The 21695-nt window shown below is 31.2% G+C and overlaps 1 protein-coding gene across 1 annotated transcript; it reads left to right on the top strand.

The window, feature by feature from the left end:
- Positions 1-419: 419 nt before the first annotated feature.
- On the top strand, positions 420-6548 carry HIP1 (HSP70-interacting protein 1). Its single transcript, XM_085732411.1, has 11 exons — positions 420-606; positions 694-733; positions 972-1118; positions 1211-1298; positions 2385-2465; positions 2567-2631; positions 3267-3407; positions 4258-4374; positions 4473-4748; positions 5335-5392; positions 6217-6548. The coding sequence occupies exons 1-11, from the start codon at positions 497-499 to the stop codon at positions 6324-6326; spliced, it is 1233 nt and encodes a 410-aa protein (XP_085588537.1). The 5' UTR covers positions 420-496; the 3' UTR covers positions 6327-6548.
- Positions 6549-21695: the final 15147 nt, after the last annotated feature.

Raw genomic sequence — 21695 nt, 5'->3', positions numbered from 1 at the left:
AGAAACTAATATTGTTTAGGGTTATAAGGGAAAATAAAGTTCTAAATATATTTTAACTTTTAAATTATGATTGAACACATTGTATTGGATTGAAATATTTTATTCACTATAAATTTGACATTTTAACATGTATCCATTTGATTTTTGTACCGATTGTACCAAAAAATATAAATTATACTATCCTAAATCCTAATAAAACCCGTGCAACGCACGGGTTATATACCTAGTTTGTATAAAACCAGGTTACATATTTATTCAACGGAACGGAAACGAATATCATCGACTTTGTATCCATAAATATCCATTGCATCCCTAATCGAAGGGTTGAGATACCCTACTATATATAGCAAATATCCAATAGAAGATACTAGAAGCACTTTATTACGTCAAGAAAAGTCTGGACCCCGTCTCATAACTTCACTCACTCACCCACTACTGTTTAACATAAAACCCAAAGAAAACAACACGCCGCGCCGCAGTCACAGTCTCACACACGATGGAACCGTCGAAGCTGAAAGAACTGAAGCATTTCATCGAACAGGTTAAGTCCAATCCTTCAACTCTCGCCGATCCTTCACTTTCCTTCTTCCGCGACTATCTCGAAAGGTTAATTTCTAACACTTCTCTTTCAAATCACAGTTATTCAAACCCTATTATCTGCTTTAATTTGTTGTATTTGATTGTTATTTTCAGACTCGGTGCTAATCTTCCTGAATCTGCTTATTCCAAACCGGTAACCTATAAATCCTTGTTGTTTTTGTTTAATGTTTTCTGTTGAATATCGTCGAAGTATTGTCACGGATACGGGATACGACACTGACACGTTGACACCGGTTATAATTTTATAAAACGATATAATTGAGTGTAATCACATGTCAGTGTCGTCTCAGACACGTCTTCGATCGGAAGTGTCAGTGCTATGGAGTTGAATATGTTTATTGATGCATTCTGATGTGTGTTGTGTATGATAGAGATCTGTGGAGAGTGATGATGATATAGAGGATGTAGAGGAAGAAAAAGTGAAGGTGGAGGAAGTAGAGGAGGAAGACGAGATAATTGAATCTGATGTTGAGCTAGAGGGTGATACCGTTGAGCCTGATGATGATCCTCCACAAAAGGTTATTTATTTATATAATTATTTTAAATTTATTGTAGTTTATTTATGTTGAGTTTGAGGTTTGACTTGAGGTAAATGCATGTGTTGTTTCAGATGGGAGACTCTTCTATTGAGGTTACAGACGAGAGTCGCGAGTCTTCACAGTTGGCTAAAGCTAAAGCCATGGAAGCTATTTCTGAAGGTAACATAACATTCAATATTGATGATCGATTTGTAGTTTTTTTATTATATTTTTATGGTTACTATTATTGGGAGGTGGATGGTTCCACAAACAATGTATGCGAAAAAATTAATCTATTGCATGGAATGGTTTTAAGTTGATACTTGGTCAAGTGCTGTCAAAATTGCAGTAGTGTTGCAGTCGTAAGATGCTTTGATTTGGTGACCCATATCTTGTCTTGAATATTTTAAAACCCTAGGAGGCTGGACTGGGATCCTTAGAAGGGATGAAAAAGCTCTATCCTCCGAACAGTAAACATGTTACAATTTTTTGAATGACTGAAATCGCAAACCCTGACTGCTAGTGATAAATAACTGGGAAGGAATCTAGTAGTGGCCAGGGTGGGTCCAACATGTTAAGAGGCCTAAAGCAAATTCTATAGTGAGACCTTTGAAAATAGAAAATTCACACAATGCTTGTAAAAAATCCACAAATCAAATTTTTATTGGTTAAAGGTTTGAACCTAAGACCAGGATTCGAGGCTATCATCTTGACAAAGCCCTAGCTTGGACTGATTGGCCCTTGGGTCGGCACTGGTAGTACACTTGACTTCAGGGACATGAGTATCAGTTTTCAATCTCTTGTGTTCAACAAGCATACTTGTCTGTCAATTTGGGGCAGTCGATGTAACTGACATCTCTTGTGTTGAGTCTGGAGCCGTCTGCAACTCCAAAATAACAAATAAACTCGTTGCTTGGAATCAAACACACGTTTTAAAAAGAAAGAATGCCACCACTTCGTCACAATGTAATGTTTAATCTTGTAATAACCCATAAATTACATATACCTATTCTCTATATATAACCAGGGCACTTGATTCATACCAGTTCATAAAGTTTGGATCTTATTTTATTTTTTAATGGTAACTATGTTATGGGATGATGTTAAGAAGGGATAAAATTAATCAATGGCAACTATGTAATGTGATGATGTTAGATTGGCCCATTGAATGTTCTATTTCAAATATCTCGACTGTTTTGGGTGGCAACTCGTATTCTTTCCAACACTTTAAGACTTATAACAATGGAATTATGATTTGAAATGCAGGTAAGTTGGAGGAGGCAATTGAGAACTTGACAGATGCAATTATACTCAATCCTACCTCTGCCATAATGTATGCGAACAGAGGTATGACTTGATTTGATTCTTTGCTTTTTACATGCTCTAGTTTTTTTGTTCTTATTGTCCAGGACAAACATTCATTGATACATTTTTCATATCATATACAGCCAGTGTTTACATCAAAATGAAGAAACCTAATGCTGCAATCCGTGATGCAAATGCTGCTTTAGAGGTTACATACTCTCCTCTCCGTTGTACTGCATGATATATTTGCTTGACTTAAAATAGACGGTTGAATGTGCTGTCCATGCATAATGTTTTTGTTGCATTATATTCCAAAAAGGACAACGTTTCTTTGACAAAATCTAACCTAAAAAGAGAGAAAGGTGTCTTAACTTTCAAATTACTCACAAAGATAGGTTCCAAGTGCTCTTAAGATTTGATCAGTGGTAAATACGCACTTCTTTGCTCCTTTAGAGAAACAAATTATGAAGAGTTTTTTCTGCTTTGAAATACATGCTTCTTGATAAGTTTTTGATAAGATGCAGAACTGTGGCATCTGAGTAGCCAAATACTGTCAACGTGTTGTAATACATATTTCTTTAAGTAGACACTCCTTTAAAGGTTCAATCTGTCTCATATAAATTTGCTTTGTACTTTCTTTTTCTTTTATAATTATGCGAACCCTACATTCGAATACGGTGGTGTGGATGGAGATGGACTATGAGTGTATAGAATTTATTGAGATATACCTTTTTTTCAATGGTCATAATTCACAATTAATGTAGTATTTGCCAGAATTTATTATGTCTGTAACTGCAATCTGATATGCAGGCAATATTTTTAATATTCTATTCCTCTTTCCAGATTAATCCTGATTCTGCTAAAGGATACAAGTCACGTGGCATAGCACGAGCGATGTTAGGTCAGTGGGCAGAGGCTGCAAAGGATCTCCACGTAGCTTCAAATATAGACTATGATGAGGAAATAAATGCAGTACTTAAGAAGGTTTGCTTTTTTGCCCTAGTATCTTTTGATGGGAATATTCGTCAGGCTAGTGTTGACTGTGATAAATGACGGCACAAAAACAATGCTTATTTGAGTTTGTCTAAAGCCTACCTTCTTGCATTTAGAATTACCTCACTTGTCAATAACTGGACGTGGTATGGGTAACATAAACGAAATTATGAGGATATTTATTATTTTTAAAGACTTAAGTAACCTATTTCAATATGGAAATTTGCCTGGGGATCTATATTAAGCAGGAAATGTCTTTGTACGTTATAGATTATGCCGGTACCTAAGTAGATGCCAGCATGGTGTACATAGTCATGGATGTTAACCAATTAATTAAGAATGATGTAAAAACCTAAATTATTATGCAACACTTCAGTAGCTGCAAAGGAATAGATGCATGATAATAATGATAATGAGGAGTGCATCTAGGAGAAACAAGTTGGAAAAGGGGTTATTTTCAGCATTTGGCTACTTGAGGTGTGTATGAGTAGTGAAGATATTTCCTGAAAACAATATCAGATTGAAGAAACATGTGTATAGTGAAAAACTTAACGTGTTGACTAACTTCATAGTTTTTTTAGCTGGTGAAATTTTATGTTCGTCCAACCAATTCTAGGTTTTTACTTGTATTTTCCATACCATCTGCAATCACAACACCTGAAAGTTTGTTTGAGCACAAATCCTGCTTAGTTAAAGGGCAATAAGTTGTGTTCAATGGTTGGATTTGTTTTGTATTTTATTAAGTTTGTTTGAGCACAAATCCTGCTTAGTTAAAGGGCAATAAGTTGTGTTCAATGGTTGGATTTGTTTTGTATTTTATTATAAAATATGGATTGTGTAGGTTGAACCAAATGCCCACAAGCTTGAGGAACACCGTCGGAAGTATGATAGGTTGCGCAAAGAAAGAGAAGAGAAAAAAGCTGAGCGTGAGAGGCAACGTCGCCGTGCTGAAGCTCAGGTTGTCAATTGTGATATAGGCATGCTTAAAAAACATGTCAGGCGAATTGTGATAGATGCATATTTAATATAGCTGTTGCTAACTTGTATACATTACAGGCTGCATATGAGAAGGCCAAAAAGCAAGAGCAATCATCTTCCAGTAGAAATCCAGGAGGCATGCCTGGTGGGTTTCCTGGTGGCATGCCTGGTGGGTTTCCTGGTGGCATGCCAGGTGGGTTCCCTGGAGCTGGAGGCATGCCTGGTGGTTTCCCTGGAGCTGGAGGCATGCCAGGTGGCTTCCCTGGAGCTGGAGGCATGCCAGGTGGCTTCCCTGGTGCTGGGGGCATGCCAGGAGGGGTGCCTGGAAATGTTGATTTTAGCAAAATCTTGAACGTATGTCAATCTGAACATTTAATTTTTTGCGTGCTTTTGAACTGCTATATTTCTCTGTTCTTTCCCTCTCACACTTGGGGGGTGTTCGTTTCACGGACTCAAATTATTCCTAGGAACAACATATCCAGGAATATAAAGACGAGAGTTTTATTCCTGGGTATTTTAAAAAAAAAATTGTTTGGCACACTCTTGAATATTTGAATATTCCCAGGAAAATTGGAAGTTATTTTTTATTTTTTTATTTAAAAAGTATGCAAAATTTCATGGGAATCCAATTTCCCATCTTTTAACATGGGAATAATTTCATCGAAATATACCTAGGAATAATGATTTCTCAACCTTGTAACAAACATGGATATACTCATTCCCTACCCATGTATTCCTAGGAATGTAAATCTTAAACTTGAAACAAACACTCACTTGGAAAATGGATTCTCTGCTGAAATAATGTCTTTATATAACCTTCCATTTGTGGGACTCTATTCGATGGGGTTTTTTCTCTCTCCCTTCACAATCACACATACACAAACACACATATTTACATGTTTAAGTCTTGATGTCAAATGTTCTTTAACATGTGTCTCAGGACCCTGATTTGATGACGGCATTTAGTGATCCAGAAGTTATGGCTGCTCTTCAAGATGGTAATTTTCTGTTCTAATACTTGGCTCTATTCTTTTTCTTTCCAAACTTTTTTTTCTTTCATGAGAACTCATTTTACTGTCGAAGCATGAATTTTCATAAGCTTTTCCACGTGATTGATAATTTTTTTTCTGGTTAATTTAAGGGCAGTTGCCTTTTTTTCAAAGGAAGGTAGCTCATAAGTCGTAAGAACCTTTTCTATCCTTAGATTTGGAATCACAAAATCTGCTAAAATCTAAGGACAAAGTGAAATTCAAGCTATTTTATGTTGCTTGATACTATTCACATACTTCACAATACATGATTTCCATAGAGACCATGTGGACCAATGACGGAATCTGTTAGATTTATCATATCTATAAAGAGGGGAGACATTTAATTGGATATTTTGTTTGGTTTGAGGGAAGGGATGAGAGGGTAGATAACTCCTCTTGTTTGGTTCTCTTTTTTGGATAGTTCTTAAGATGAGAAGGGAGATGTTAATTTAATTAAGGTATAGTAACAGTATTGCTTTTTATAACTTATAACTTTCTACTTAATCTTTTATGTAAAGACATGTATTTGAAGGTTTGTCAACCATCAACCGATAGGAATCTGGTCCAATATTGAATATTGGAGCAGACTCAAAATTTAGTCAATAAGGATTTTGCTCCCCCTTCTTTCCCCATTCCTCTTATCTTCTTCTAACCAAATATAACATAATTTGAACACAGTCGTACAATGGCCGTGTCACTTTTTAACATATTGCCGTATATGCCCATTTTAGCCGTCTTCTGAATGAAAAAAAGACATGAGTTCCTCATTTCTCTTTTTTGGTTGAGTGCAGTTATGAAGAACCCTGCTAATTTGGCTAAGCATCAAGCAAATCCCAAGGTTGCGCCTGTAATTGCGAAAATGATGAGCAAATTTGGAGGTGCTGGTGCTGGTGCCCAGTGATCAAAACTGCATGTTTGTGATTTCAGCATTCTAGGCCTCTGCATTTAATATTAATGTTAATTATGTTGCATTTTTAATTGTACGGATGATATATCATTAAACTTTTTTATGCAAGGCCTGTTTTGTAGGTAAATTGCTCCCGTTCTTTATTTATCAGCAACATAATGTTCTACTGACTGGATTTTAATGATATAGTCGTTATCCTTCTGTTAAGGGGAAAAAGTATTTTATTTAATACTATTAGTATTAGTTTAATATATTGGAAAATAATTTTATAAATAATATTTGGTTCTTTTTGAAGAAAAATTCAATGCAAGTTTGATAGCTTTAATAATATATACAGACCGATATTAAATATCTAAGATTATATAATTTTTTTTTACAGTTGTAAGAGATTAATTCTGATACGCATTTTTTTACAGTGGATAAAATTAGCCACTTATGCGTGTGATTTTAAACTAGAATCTATCGTAGGATTTTAGCGTTTCTCGTTTCTTATTCTGCCTGTAATCGGATTGTAGGATTTTAAGCGCGTTTTTTAGGGTTCATTTGATAGCAGACGAGAAGACAAAAGACCATGGATTTTTCCAGGAAATAAAACACAACAAAATATTTACCGTTTAAAAAATAAAGAAATACGAGAAGACAAAAGACCATGGATTTTTCCAGGAAATAAAACACAACAAAATATTTACCGTTTAAAAAATAAAGAAATACATACTGTACCAAATCCCCAATGCATCGCCATGATTAAGATTCAGGAAATAATACGTAGATGGATGGATGCTCAATCACCTAAAATATGTTTTGTTTGAAGAACATTAATTTTATTTTTATTTTTCTTTTCTTTTTCTCTTTCCTTTTTGCTGGGTCAAGTTTACAATCTCAATTTCTTCCTTTATTTTTCTTAAACCTTTGTTTTTATTTTTTTATTATTATACTAAATAGTTAAAGCATCTTTTTTCTTTTTCTTCCCTCAATTTCCCTTCCTTTCACCTTTTTTCTCCACGAGTTTTTCCTTTTGTAACCTATTATGAGCAATAAACTTCTTCAAATACCCAAGTCGGGTTTTACGGGGAAAACGATTCATCAACCATTGGGTGTTTGCACACGTACAACAATCTCAAGCCATACGAACATTGCGTAGCAAGTAATCATCACATGAACAATCAGTTTGAAGCATGTCTGTTCTCATTACATACATCTCATAGACTATCAGGTAACCCATCTAACTCAAAATATGGCTTTCACTTTGTCACAAGTCTTTCTAATTTAGTATCGAGGTTTCACCGCTTAAGTTCAACTGTGGCATTGACGTATTGTCCATTGGATAATGATGATTTAACTTTGAAAACATTATTTTAATGAAATGTGGGCAATACTTGGGTGCTATTAATGGCACCGTGCCATTAAATCCTGGTCATTGATGGCACCCAACACACAAATCACACACACACACTTGGGGCAATGTGTGGCCCTGATTTAATGGCATGGTGCCATTAATGGCACCAAAGTGCCACCCTGAAATGTGGCTCTCGTTTACCGTCGATCAATTCCAAGTTTACAAAGAAAGAGAATCAAGGGCTAATAAGGACCTTGTTACATATTTGTTGTATTGAAGTAGCCTACTCTCCAATGCGCGTTATCTTCTATCTCATCTTAAAAAATTCAATCTCTAACGTATTTAAGTTAGTTTTTGGTATGAAATTCAAGCTCATTTAATATGATATCAAAGTCGGATTAAAGATTGTAATGTGGAAATTGTTGGGTCAATGAGGGAAGTCCGGGAGAGACCACCCACATCACGGTTAGAACAAACACTCAAGTGAGAGAGACGTCACACTCTTACCCAAAACTTTAAGGCAATAAGTTCATGGGTTCTCTCACTTATAAAATGTTTTACCGCCATTTTTCTATCCGATGTCGTACATAATTACTCACACTTGCACACAACAAAAATTAGACTCAAGACCTACACTAAGCATTAATATTGATATTTAAAGTTGTGTTTGAGTCTTCTATCACTTAAATTTTTGGTTTATTGGATGTATAAACGTGCTTGGACAACCTTATCATTTGAGTTAACTTTTGAGATGGGACTAAATCCATTGAACATGTATTTTTTTTCTTTACCGTGTACTCATTTTATGAGTCCATTTTTTTCTTTTGTTGAATGTAATGAAATCATTTGATGTGGGAATACTTGGTCTTATTTATTAGTTTGAACATTAAAGTCGTGCCATGTAGCTTGTCCTTAAATTTTTTCCTTCCAAATCAACATATGTAGAAGACTAAAATATGAGTAGCCTTGTTAAAAAATTCCATGCTTCATGAATGTTGTGTTGCCCTCGTCTTGTTACCACCAATTACGTTGTTGAAATTTTTGCTGTTTTGGTCTGAACTAATCAAACTCTTTCAATGGTTTGAAAAAGAATTAGTAGAAAACCTTCTCAAGCATGCGCAGGACTGTAAGAGGGTGCACCACACCTAAGCTATTGGCACTAAGCACTAAGTGCAACTTTAATTAGTCACGTCATTTTTCCTTGAAATTAAGTAGTTTGCTTAGAGTTCCTCTTAGTGACGACTGCATTACCTCTAATTAAACACTTACCTAAAATAATTACTTTCAGATGTAAGCTTAAATGGGAATATATAAGGTGGACGGGGTAAATCAAAATAAAATAAAAAATCTTCGATTAACAAGTCATTTGAGTTAAAAAAGATAGTGAGATTAATCATCGTTCTATCGTTATAAAAAAATGCTACGCCTAAATTAATGTGCTTTGTAGGTCCCCTAAAAGTCCGATTAGTTCAACGGATAAGGAGAAGGATTTTAATCGAGGTGAAGGAAAGGGAGGAGGAGAAGTATTTTAATTAAAAATAAAAACATGTTTAATTCACAAGAAGAGAGAGAAGTGAGGGAATAAGTTATAATTTAAAATGTGTTTGGTTCACATAAGAGAGATATTTTAAAATTAATTTATTATTTTACCCTTAAACTTAATTAAATATATGTCAAAAAGTTTTAACATATAAAAAATATATGGCAATCTCGGGTTCTCTATGACACAAATCTAAAGTACAAAAAATATTAATATTTCATTACATTACTTCTTCCTCACACTGTCTCTCTCAAAGTTCATACTAAAATGAGATTTTCTCTTACGAGATATCGGAACATAACGATAAATATTAGCAAACATAAGTTAAACTACAACTCTTCGACGTAAGTCAAACCATTTATTGATTTTGCAATTTTTGGATCTTGATGATCCATCTAATTTCATAAAAATCTATAAATTTATATTTGACATAAATTTATAAAATAATTTCATAAAAAAAGTGTCACGATTATAAGAAAATAAAAATGAAACACAGCAACACAATAGTGAATTGATGACGCAACGTCAATCGAAAATAGAGAAGCAGCAAAGATGAAGATGGAGAACCGCGCACATCTGACAGGTATTTTGTATAAGAGTTTAACTTAAATGTTAAAAATTTCAATAAGGACAATTTTAGAATTTTAAAATAAAATTGAGGATAATTTTAGAAATATAGTAAAAATGTAAACAACTCACCTCCGCTCTAAAAAAAACTCTAATTTGGGGGGTAAAAAGTGGCTCACCTCCATCTCATCCTAAAATATTGAACCAAATACAAAAAAAAAAAAAAAAATCAAATACTCCTTCACCTAAAAAATGCCGAACCAAACTGACCATAAAAAAATGTGCTTAGTAGTTGTAAGAACATTTAATTACAAATTCAATGACTAGTATCATTTCACCTTACAAAATCAATGACGTGATCTTGTCTCATAAATGAGCACTAATGATGAAAATTGATTAGAAATTTTTCACTTCACATAGTAACACTCATCTGATTCTAATACGCTGTTTTGTGTAGTTGTAAGAACATTTAATTACAAATCCAATGACTAGTATCATTTCACCTTACAAAATCAATGACGTGATCTTTGTCTCATAAATGAGCATTAATGGTGAAAATTGATTAGAAATTTTTCACTTAAACAGTAACACTCATCTGATTCTAATACGCTGTTTTGTATTTCAATCTTTCTTAGAAATCGTGGTAAGGCCTAACACAACCCCACAAAACTAGTTTGTGAGGTGAGGATTGCCCCTACTTATAAACACACTGTTAGACCATCTCCTATCCGATGTGGAACTCTTAACACACCCCCTAACGTCCAAGACTAGACATTTGGAGCATGGACATAAATGGAGGGCGGCCCGATAACAGAAATCTGATAGCAGGTGGCACAATGGATCATGAAGGAGGCTCTGATACCATCCATGGCCGTTTCTAAGATTTTGGTGGCCTAGGGCGAATCTACAATTTGGGTCATAACTAATAGTAAATATATATAAACATCAAGTTTGATACAAAAAACTAACCATTTTTAGGGCCTAATAGACCACTAAAAAAAAAATTGGGGCCCAAATTTCGTACTTATTTTTTGGGGCCTAGGACGGTCGCCCTCTTCGCCCTGCCTCAGATACGGCCCTGATACCATCTTAGAAATTGTGGTTGGGCCTAATACAACACCACAAAACCGGCTAGTGAGGTGATGAGTGAGACTCTTAACCATCTTCCAATCTCAACTAAACGGTCAAGATCGTTAACAACTTATTTAGTTATTGTGTGTAATACAAATTAACCAATCTAAAATTAACGACCGAGATAAATTACAACGTAAAACTGCATCAATTGATTCCTGCATGCAATCCAGGTCCCAAATTTCACCACATCTAAGTTGTTTGTCATGTGTTTTTCAAGGCAACAAAGAGTAAAAAAAGTGAATTACTTGTATATCGTGCAACCAAGAACAATTTAAACAGCTATAAACAAAGAAAATTCAAATTGAAAGAAATTCGCAGTAACAACCGTGATGTTAAGATGCTTGGACAATAACCGTCGTAGTAGTAAATAAATTTGACAATGAACTCACAACTGCTACAGTATGGTGCGGACACAGCTCCAACTTGCATTGCAAGCAATATCCAATATATCATGACATACACGATTAATTAGTTTATACATAATTGCTACATGCATATATAACACACAACTACTTCGTGCCTAACTCCTACAATGAGTACTAAGTGATCAGTGGTATTATTAATCCATGCAACTGAATTGCTGTCCAATTTCAATTGTACTATAGTTTTGAACTTCTAAGTTTATAGTATTTTTTATTGATTTAATCAGCACAACAAGATTTGTCGCGGCTTTACACTACGCAATGAAATAGTTTAGCTCCGGAACATTATACGACAATTGTTTCATGTTTACTTTAAAATATTCGTCTTCTTCAATATGGGGAAATTATACGTGTAGAGTTCCTAGGGATTATGACTATAGTGCCTTGCAAGTCAATATATATTGTATCCAAATACGATTTAGACGCGTTGCCCTCTTAAATTTGATGTTTGGATAAGATTAGACCCAGATTATTCGGGTTTAATGATTAAATTATGGAATTTGTCTTGAGAAAATTCCTGGATTAAAAATTAACAAATAAGATCCCTAAAAGAAAAACAAATAAGATATTATTTTTGAAAAATGGCAACAACTGTATTTAAGATATTGTGTATGTTATTTTTACATGTGTTTGACTTATAACTTTTATGATAATATTTTCTTTTATGGATTCGTTAAACAATATTTCTGGAACATTTGTTAGCATGACTTTTTTTTTCAAGTGAATTTTCTTACAAGAGAAATATTATTTTAAATTATGCAGTACACATATATAGTGTTTTCCAAAACAAAATTGTAGTACAATGCAAGTCAATGATTGAATATCGATGTTCAATAATTGTAATTGGGTAAAAACAAAATCATTGGATGCTTTGTGATCGTAGCTTAGCAGATTTGAATTTAAATTATGCTCGTATATTTAATCACAAATTATATTTATATATGTCTTTTAAACAAATGCCTTTTTCATGTCTCCCTGGCCTATTGACTCTCGTGAACTCATCATCTACAACATTGTTGGCATATTTGAGATGAAAAATAACCAAATCTTCATGTTACAAACAGGCTCATTCAATTTTAAGGAGCTTCAACCTCTATGTTATGTATTACCTTTTTGTTATAGGAAAATGTTAACGAGTGCCCCCGGGGCACTCTTTAAGCATTTTAATTAGTAAGTTCTTTATGAAAAGTTGTGTAATGAGTGCATTGGAAATTATAATAGTTGACTTTTTAAAAGAATACTACTCCCTCTGTTCCTTTATAATTGTCACATTTTGACTTTTTACACAAACCAAGACACTAAATGTATTTCACTACTTTTGATACAATAACTTATGTTTTGCCTATAATATCCTTAATTATTTAATATCATATTTCATATATTTCTCTCTCTGCAATAAATTACTAAGGGCGTTATAGGAAAAACACAATTTAATGTTACATTGAACTTTGAAAGTGACAGTTAATTAGAAACAAAAAAATTCTGAAAAAAGTGACAGTTATAAAGGAACGGATGGAGTAATAGCTAAATTTGGTTTGCTTAAAGAGTGCCCCGTGAGCACTCGTTAACAAACCCTTTGTTATATAATATCAAGAAGAGAAATGATATTTTGACAACCACTTTTTGACAACTTTCGGACAACTTTCTCTCTCATACTCACATGATGTTGTTATCCTCTCTCTTCCTTTTTCTCTCTCCATTGTTTTTGACCAATAAGAAGTGAGAAAAACAAGGTTGTCAACAAAGTTGTCATCAAATGGATGTTAAAATATCATTACTCTATCAAGAAATGGAGTTAAATTATCGTTTGACTCAATTATAAATTGTTCATTAGTGGGTCCTTCATTAATTAATAATAATACTATACAAAGACTTTTTTTTATAGAATCCTAGACATGCGTTTTTGTGTCATGATGATTTTTTGAAAAGTTTGAGATGGTAATTTTTTATGGAAGCTAGACTAGACATGATAATAAGTAACCTCCATGTCAATTCTTCTTGAGCATTTGTGATAAGATTGCAAAGGTTTTACCTCCTTCTCTTGGTGCACGGATTATCCTAATAAATAACCTAATGATAAAATTTCATTACAAGTGCATGCAACTACATTAGTCTGAATCTCATCCGGAGGAAGAGTTGGATCATATTTTCAAAATGGTTGCTGCTAGTTGGAAAGACCGAAGTAAGATTCTTGCTCATCTCTGTAAAATTGATGAACTCTTCTAGTAATGAATTAAGAAAGGCATCATCATGGTACCACCACTTTCTCAAACACTCGCTTTCTTATTGAGTGAAATTAATGTATGTATGTTTTCAAAGCGTATGACCCACATTAATTTAAGTCTATTAGAGAGTGAGTATTAGAGAGAGTGTTTAATAAGAGTATTGCTAGCACTACTTCCTCAAATGATACTTGTACGGTTGTACCCGCTCTTAGTTAGCCCCTAAAACACTCATGATAGAATAGAATATTTTGTTGTAATTAGTCATAATTAGTTTCCTATAATTATGTTGTATCATAATAATCATAATTAGATAGTTGACCAAATGTTACACATCTCTATTATATATATTTGCCTTAATTTTTTTGAAAAGTACACTTGGCACTCTTCTATATTAAACTTCATTTAATGTATTACACACCTAAGCATCACTAATACACATGTGCACCTCATCATCTAATTGTAGCTTGATTATTGGCTATTGATAAATCATTTTTACATATTAACACATGTTTGACCTTGCCATTTATTACAATTGATACCGATATGAATGCCAATACAAAAGTGGCATCCTATAAGAATGTGCTCTCTATTGAACCTACAACCATTTCATTTTGTATGTGTATTTCCACTAATCAAACAATCACCCTTTAATGTCCATAAATGTCTTATAATTACGTGTGAAAAAAGTTCTAATTTAAGATCTGCATCAACAATTGTATTGCTCAATTTTTCTCTATAAATATTGGTTCAACTTTCACCATTTCATATTCATTCAAAGAATTCAGAATTCTTTCCAAATATCGTAACGAAAGTTGTATATGATGGTGGTTCGGGTAAAAAGGTGTTTTCATTTATACTATTTTCTGTTAGTTTTCTCTCATTGTATTGTTTTTATTTGATAGTATTATCTATCATTTTTTTTAATTCACTTATAAATTCTAGACTTCTTTATCAAAGTCCAGGGATTATGGATCTAATATGTAACGTGGAGGCTAGACCTAGCAATTAGACATCTAAATTTTGAACTCACACCTTTCAAGCGATCATTTGATATCATGATCAACACATAGCAGCAGTACAATTTCGTCCAAGAATTTTTGAAGAATATTAAGATTGAGAAGCATTGATAAGGATCTATGAAACATGGAGATTTTTTTTTTCTTTCTATGAAACATGGATATAAACACGTACTAATGTTCTTTTTAGTGTTTACTGGCATTATCATCAAATTGTTTGTTGATAATTTATTTTTTCTGGCTGAAATATATAATTTAGTTTTTTTTGAAGGAATAATTTAGTTGTTTCTCCTTAAAAAAAATAATTTGGTTGTTTCAAATTATAATTTTGCTACGTTAATGTTGTTGGTTTTTTTTTTTTGAAGGAATGTTGTTGGTTGGTCTTTTATTGTCTTTGTTTATTTTTTCATATTTTTTAATTATATTTTAAAACAAAGCAATTTGATTAGATGCACCAATATAAAACAAAGTGATTTGATATATCAATAAAAAAATTGTTGGTATACACAAGTTAACTCATTCACTATATACGAAATTACGAATCTATATTATTATAAAGATAAATAAAAAAATAGTACACGTGACATTTTAATTTGCTTACAAGACTTAATTGCTCTTAATTCTTCATTTGTAAATTTTCTACAATAAACACGTTACTTCTTTTTTGTTGTTATTACTTACTCATATTAATTTAGTAGTTTTTATGAACATTCAAAGTTATTATTACTTATGTTAATTTAGTAATTTTTATGAACATTCATAATCAAATCAAGAAAGAGAAGATTTTCACGTGCCAAAGCAATTGTCCTTTTTTATGGTGAAAATTTTATAATTTTTTGTCAATCATTTCTATACATGCTAACAATTCAATTAATAATCTTAAACAAAATAAAAAAAATATCTACTTCGAATCTCTATAATAAACAAAAGGCATGCACATCAAATATAAATCAAAATAGGCGTATAATTATTGATTTAAATTGTACTAAAAAAAACTGATTATGATTTTATTATACAGTTTCAACTCTATTTTATTACTCAATTATAACTTAATCGTTGTATTTTCTTCATGATTTTTTTAATCTATGAAAATAATATCCTAAGTAAATAGAAAATCATTTTTACGTATTAATTTTCCTACGAAAAATTTAATAAAATAATTTTCTAAATATTTGTTTTAATTTTTGGAAAAATAAATCAAGGTAGGCAAATTTTCCAATCAAACTTATTAGGCCATATTTTGTTAAAAAATTGAACAAGCAAGAATTTTGGTTAAGAAACGTCCATTTAATCATACATTATCAATGCAAGAATTTTGTTTTGAATGAAAATTATATGTATTGATTTTAGTTGATTACGTAATATGCATGGTCAAAGATAATTAATAACATTTACCTTCAATTCTTTAATGGTGATCATCATTTACCTTCAATTCCTTTTTCCTCTAAAAAATAATTTGTTCAATTCCTTCAACATGATAAATGGATGATTTACGTTTTTAATCATATGTTTAATGTTCAATAATCTGCTAGCCTTTTCCCTATATATAGTCGATCCATCTTACATCATTTTCACTTGCTTATTCATTTCATACGATCTTATTACCTTTAAAAAATTTGCAATGGTACCATACACATGTTCCATTTTCGTTGTTTCTAAATATGAATCAACCATTAACGTTAGAAAAAAATTAATCAAACAACGTGTTTTACTTCTCTTGCTCGAAACAGAAATTTTATAACATCAAATAAAATGTATAATTAAATTAAATGAAGGATTAAATGACAATGAAAATTCATGAATGAGTTTGAATGAAAAATAACCGTTAAAATAAAGCTTATAAAATAAAGCTTAATTCTCTCTCAAAAAAAAAATAAAGCTTAATGAAATTTTTTATTTAAAATAAAGCTTATAAAAATATCCAAATAAGAACAATTACATTGGACAAATCTTTTTGCTTAGTATTTTAATCTCAACAAGAGTGCACTAAAGATCCTATGTAAATCTTCTTTCATTTTTAATTTCACTAAGATAATAAATAAAACGATGTTAACCCTTTACCGCCGATTAAGGATCCATTTCCTAAAAAGAAATACCCATTCATTACCTAAAAAAAATTGTTAAGAAAAAAATATTTATGAGTTGATTATTGTTTGTATAATAATATTACGAAGTTTACTCCGCTAATTTTTTTTTTTACCAAAAATGGTAACAATCACATTTGGATTGAATCCGTGTGAGACGCAACAAAATATAAAGTTTTTTTTAATTGTTTTTCTTAAAAAAAAATTGGTATATGCAAATTTCACTATTGTAAACAAATAAAAAATAGCTTCAGTTTTTTTTCCAATGAAAAACTAATTGAATTTTTTATCACTTATTAATCATGTTTTAAAGGCAACCATCAAATTATCATCATTGTTTGATTTCTCAACCAATCAAATGGAGTCATGTACTCTTTGCCTTAACTTTCTACCAATTAGAGTAACTAAATCATCATAGATTTCAATCATACACGTGTTTGTTAACAAGTAAATCAAATATATATATATATATATGTACAACAAATATAACTTTCTAACATGCAAAATCTTAAATGTTTTTCTGCTCAACTTTCAACTAGCATGGTGACGTGACATTTTTTTTCTTGGGCTTTCATTTTCATTTTTTTTTCGTTTCTCAAATATGAAACGTATCATTGATGTCATTACAAGAACCATTGAATTGCTTCTAAAATGCAAGGACCATTGAGTACGAGTATATGATATAACATAATGAGTATGTGTAACATTCCAATTTGAGTATTAAGAATTTAAAACTTTTTCAACTCAAATAGAGTTTTACTTTAAGATTTCAACTTAAAACTTCATATAAATGACTTTGAATAACTTTATTTAGAAGAAAGATTTACAAAATATTTACATTTACATAAAAGACACCTTTAAAAATACAACGAATAATGAGACCCTAAACTAGACTCTACTGTGATCCGGCCTCTGATGATACTTTGAAAATTACTTATACCTGAAAAATAGAAATAAACGTGGGGTGAGAGTATGAGTGTATGTCATTGCAAGGACCTTTGAATTGCTTCTAAAATTGAATTAATTCAAATTATTTCTGGTCAATTTGTTTTGATAAAAAAAAAAAACAAGGATCCTAAAAATATGTCAGATTATATAGTTGATTTAATTATAATGCTATGAAGAGTATCATTTTATTTTTCTATGAAAGATGCAAAATCATCTTAGCATTTAATGAAATATAAATTGTCTAATTGAATGTATTTATTGGTTTTCTTTGATTGTGTTTTTCAGATGATGTTAGAGGTTCTTGGTACAAACTCAGATGAAGAAGAAAAAAATTAATTTTGTTTTGAGAAAGAAAGAAAAATTAATCTAACAACTAATTATTAAAATTTGCCATTAAAAAGCCTTTGTTTAATAGGATATATTTTTTCTTAATTAAATACATTACATATATAACTTTTAACCTATGTTGATCAATAAAATCTTATGTCTTTCATTTTAAATAGTATTCTAGACATTTTTTAAACTAAAAATAGAAAATAATTGATATTTTAAGGATCTTTTCTAATAAGTTTTCTTAAGAAAAAAAATTTATGGAAAAAAAACTAGGAGACGTAAACCTAATCTGATAAAAATTTAGGGACATAAATCGAATCCAAGAAAAGAGCTAACATGAACTAAGTTGTATAATCACATTAGGTTAAGAACAAGCACATTAATTAACACTGCATCTTTGTCAAAATCCTTAAGACATTAGATATATGGATCATCTCATTTATATGTTTCTCCTCATCTACTGATGCATTCAATGTGAAACTTTAACTCACATATGACACATTAGCACCACTTAGTGTGATTTAATGGATGAAGGTTTATGCTCATTTCTTTCATGAGAAAAGAGAAAGTAAATTAGCAAATGAAAGATGATAAAAAAAAAATTGAACATGAGAGAAATGATAATGAATATCTCCGCAATCAATACATCATAGAGTTCAGAGTTATGAGGAAGCCTAGAATGAGTTGGACATTTGTCTAAGAGAAACCCCACAAATGAGATTGACCTCACATCTTCATTCTAAACCTTAAGACATTAGGTATATTGGACATCTCATTTATATGTTTCACAATATTTACTCTTGCATCAAATGTAAAGGGTTAACTCACACATGTCACATTAACTTCTTCTCTTTAAGGGTGATAATCTTGGTGTCTATGATTTGACGAAATATCCAACTAAGATTGGAGACACAACCTGTAAAAAAGATAGGTTGGTGGCACTTTTATAGAGGGCGTTTTTACCCATTTCTTTCATGAGAAGAGCGTAAATAAAATAGAAAAAGAAAGAAGATGAAAACGAAATTTAAACATGAGAGAAATGGTAAGGGAAAATAACGATTTTTTGATAATTTATGAGTTTGTTGATGAAGTTATAAATTATTGGGTAATTATTCTACCTAATATTAGAATCATTAAAAAAATGTCACATAAATTTAAAATGTCTAATAAATGTGTATTTTTTCAACTCATCATAACACATCTACATTTTTCCTTTTTCAGGTCCTCCAAAGACCAAAAGTGAAGGAATTTTAAATATTGCTTTCACCAAAAAATAATTCCATCAAAGTGAATGACATCAAAAGTTTAAAATGTAAAATAATAAAATTAACACAAATGACACCTAAAAATTAAAAAAAAAAAAAAAACAAATCATTGTAATGATGGGACTTCCTATGAAGCTTACATTGAATTATATTCAACATCAGACTAAAAGAAATCACACAAATGAGATTGACACCACATTTTTATCCAAAATCTTTAGATACATGTATATGAGTCATTTCACTTATATGTTATTCATCATCTACTATTCCATCTATTGTAAAATTTTAACTCATGTCAAACACATTAACATCTCTCTCTCTCTCTCTCTCTCTCTCTCTCTCTCTCTCTCTCTCTCTCTCTCCCCCCCCTCTCTCCCCCCAATGTGTGACTCTGTGTCCTTAATTATGTGACATACTACATAGTCAAATAAGGTCAAATTGAGGCACAACATGGTCAAAAAGGTGGATTGATGTAATTTAATGGATTGGGGTTTATGTTCCTATCTTTCATGAGAATAGAGATAAAAAAATTAGAAAAAGAAAAAAGATCATGAAAAATAAATTTGAGAATAAGAGATGTGATAGTGGTAAAAAAGAATAAGAATTGTGTGTTTTGTCCATGATGTTATAACAAATAGAGTGATTTTATAGTAATTTTATCGGTCTATTGAAGGAGTTTGAGATATTTGGGTAATCAATTTACCAAAAAATTAAACTCATTTAAAAATACGCCACAACATTTAAAAATGTTCAATAAACATGTATTTTGTCAACTCAACATAACACATCAACGTTTTTCTATCGTGAAATCCCAACGAAGACCAAAACTGAAGGAAGTTAAAATAATAGTGATTGATATTATAAAATATTGCATGAAAGCGAACAACATCAAAAAACTTCAATTTAATATAAAAATTATACAAACAACGTTGAAAAAACTAACAAAATAATTCATCAAAATGTTTAGAGTTTTATGGCCACCTACAATGAGGTAGATCATCACAAAGCACACAACTGAGATTGACACCACATCATCGGCCAAAACCTTAAAATATTATGTATATTGGTCATCTTACTTATATGTTTTTAAAGATCTACTTGCATATATTGTGGAATTTTAAGTCACAATTGGCACTTTATCATATCTCCCATAAGTGTGAGACTCCTTCGCATGAGGTCTGGTGACATAGCCAAATAAGGTCAACCAGAGGCACAACATGGTAAAAAATATGGGTTGATAGTGTTTTGATGAAAATAGGTTTATGATCATCTTTCATAAAAAAGAGAAAGAAAATTAGAAAAAAAAAGAATATAAAAAATATATCTAAAGATAATAGAAATGATAAAGGAAAAAAGTAGTGTGTGTTTTATTCATTGAAGTGTTAGGAATATAGCGGGTTATTGGTAATTTTATGATATAGTTGAAGATTTATTAGTAATTATTTCACCCAAAAAGATAATCAATTAAAAAAATATTACATCATTTTTAAATGTCTGATAAGCATGTATTTTTCTTTTTTTTAAGGGAGATAAGTATGTGATTTGTTAACTTAACATAACACGTCTACATTTTTCTATTGCTAGATCCCACCAAAGACCAAAAGAGAAGGTATTTAAAATAGTAGAGATTGAATATTTTTTTTTCTTTCATGAGAGTGGACATCTAAAAACTTATATTTAATATAATAAAATTAAACTAATGACATCCAAAAACTAAAAAAAATAGTTCATCATAGTGTTTGGAGTTTTGAGCGAGCTTATAATGGATTGATCATCACATTTGACTAAGAGAAACCCCAAAAATGAGATTGACACCACATCTTCACACAAAACCTGAAAGATATTATGTATATTGGTCATCTCACATTCATGTTTCTCAATATATATTTTTGCTTCCAAGGTAGAAGTTTAACTCACACATGACACATAAACATATCTCTATTATGTGTGAGACAGTCCGTATTTCTGATCTGGTGAGAGAGCCAAATAAGATCAGAGGCATAACATGTTAAAAAATATGGGTTGGTAGTGGTTTTATAGAGAAATATTTTTGTTCCTTTCTTTCATGAGAAAGGAGAAAGTATATTAGAAAAATAAAGAAGACGAAAAATGAATTTGAACATGAGAGAAATGAAAAGAGAAACAAGTAAGGAGTGATTGTTTTTCTCTAAGATAATAAAGTATATAATGAGTTATTGGTAATATTATACATTTATTTTCTCTAAGATAATAAAGTATATAATGAGTTATTGGTAATATTATACATTTATTGAAGGAGATAAGAATTAATCTGTAATTATCTTACCAAAATATTAGACTCATTAAAAAAATGTCACAACAATTTAAAATTTCTAATAAACATGTATGTATTTTTTATCTCAACAAAATACATCTACATTTTACTATTGTCAGATCTTACCAAAGATCAAAAGTGAATGAATCAGATATAACAGAGGTTGAATAATTTTTTGACATTTAAGATAAAAAATTAAA

This window comes from Medicago sativa, chromosome 8, assembly GCF_051527215.1.
Source record: "Medicago sativa cultivar Bolivia chromosome 8, Bolivia_mono, whole genome shotgun sequence".
Taxonomy (NCBI): Eukaryota; Viridiplantae; Streptophyta; class Magnoliopsida; order Fabales; family Fabaceae; genus Medicago; species Medicago sativa.
Note: the sequence above shows the minus strand (reverse complement) of the source record. Positions and strands in the feature narration are given on the sequence as shown.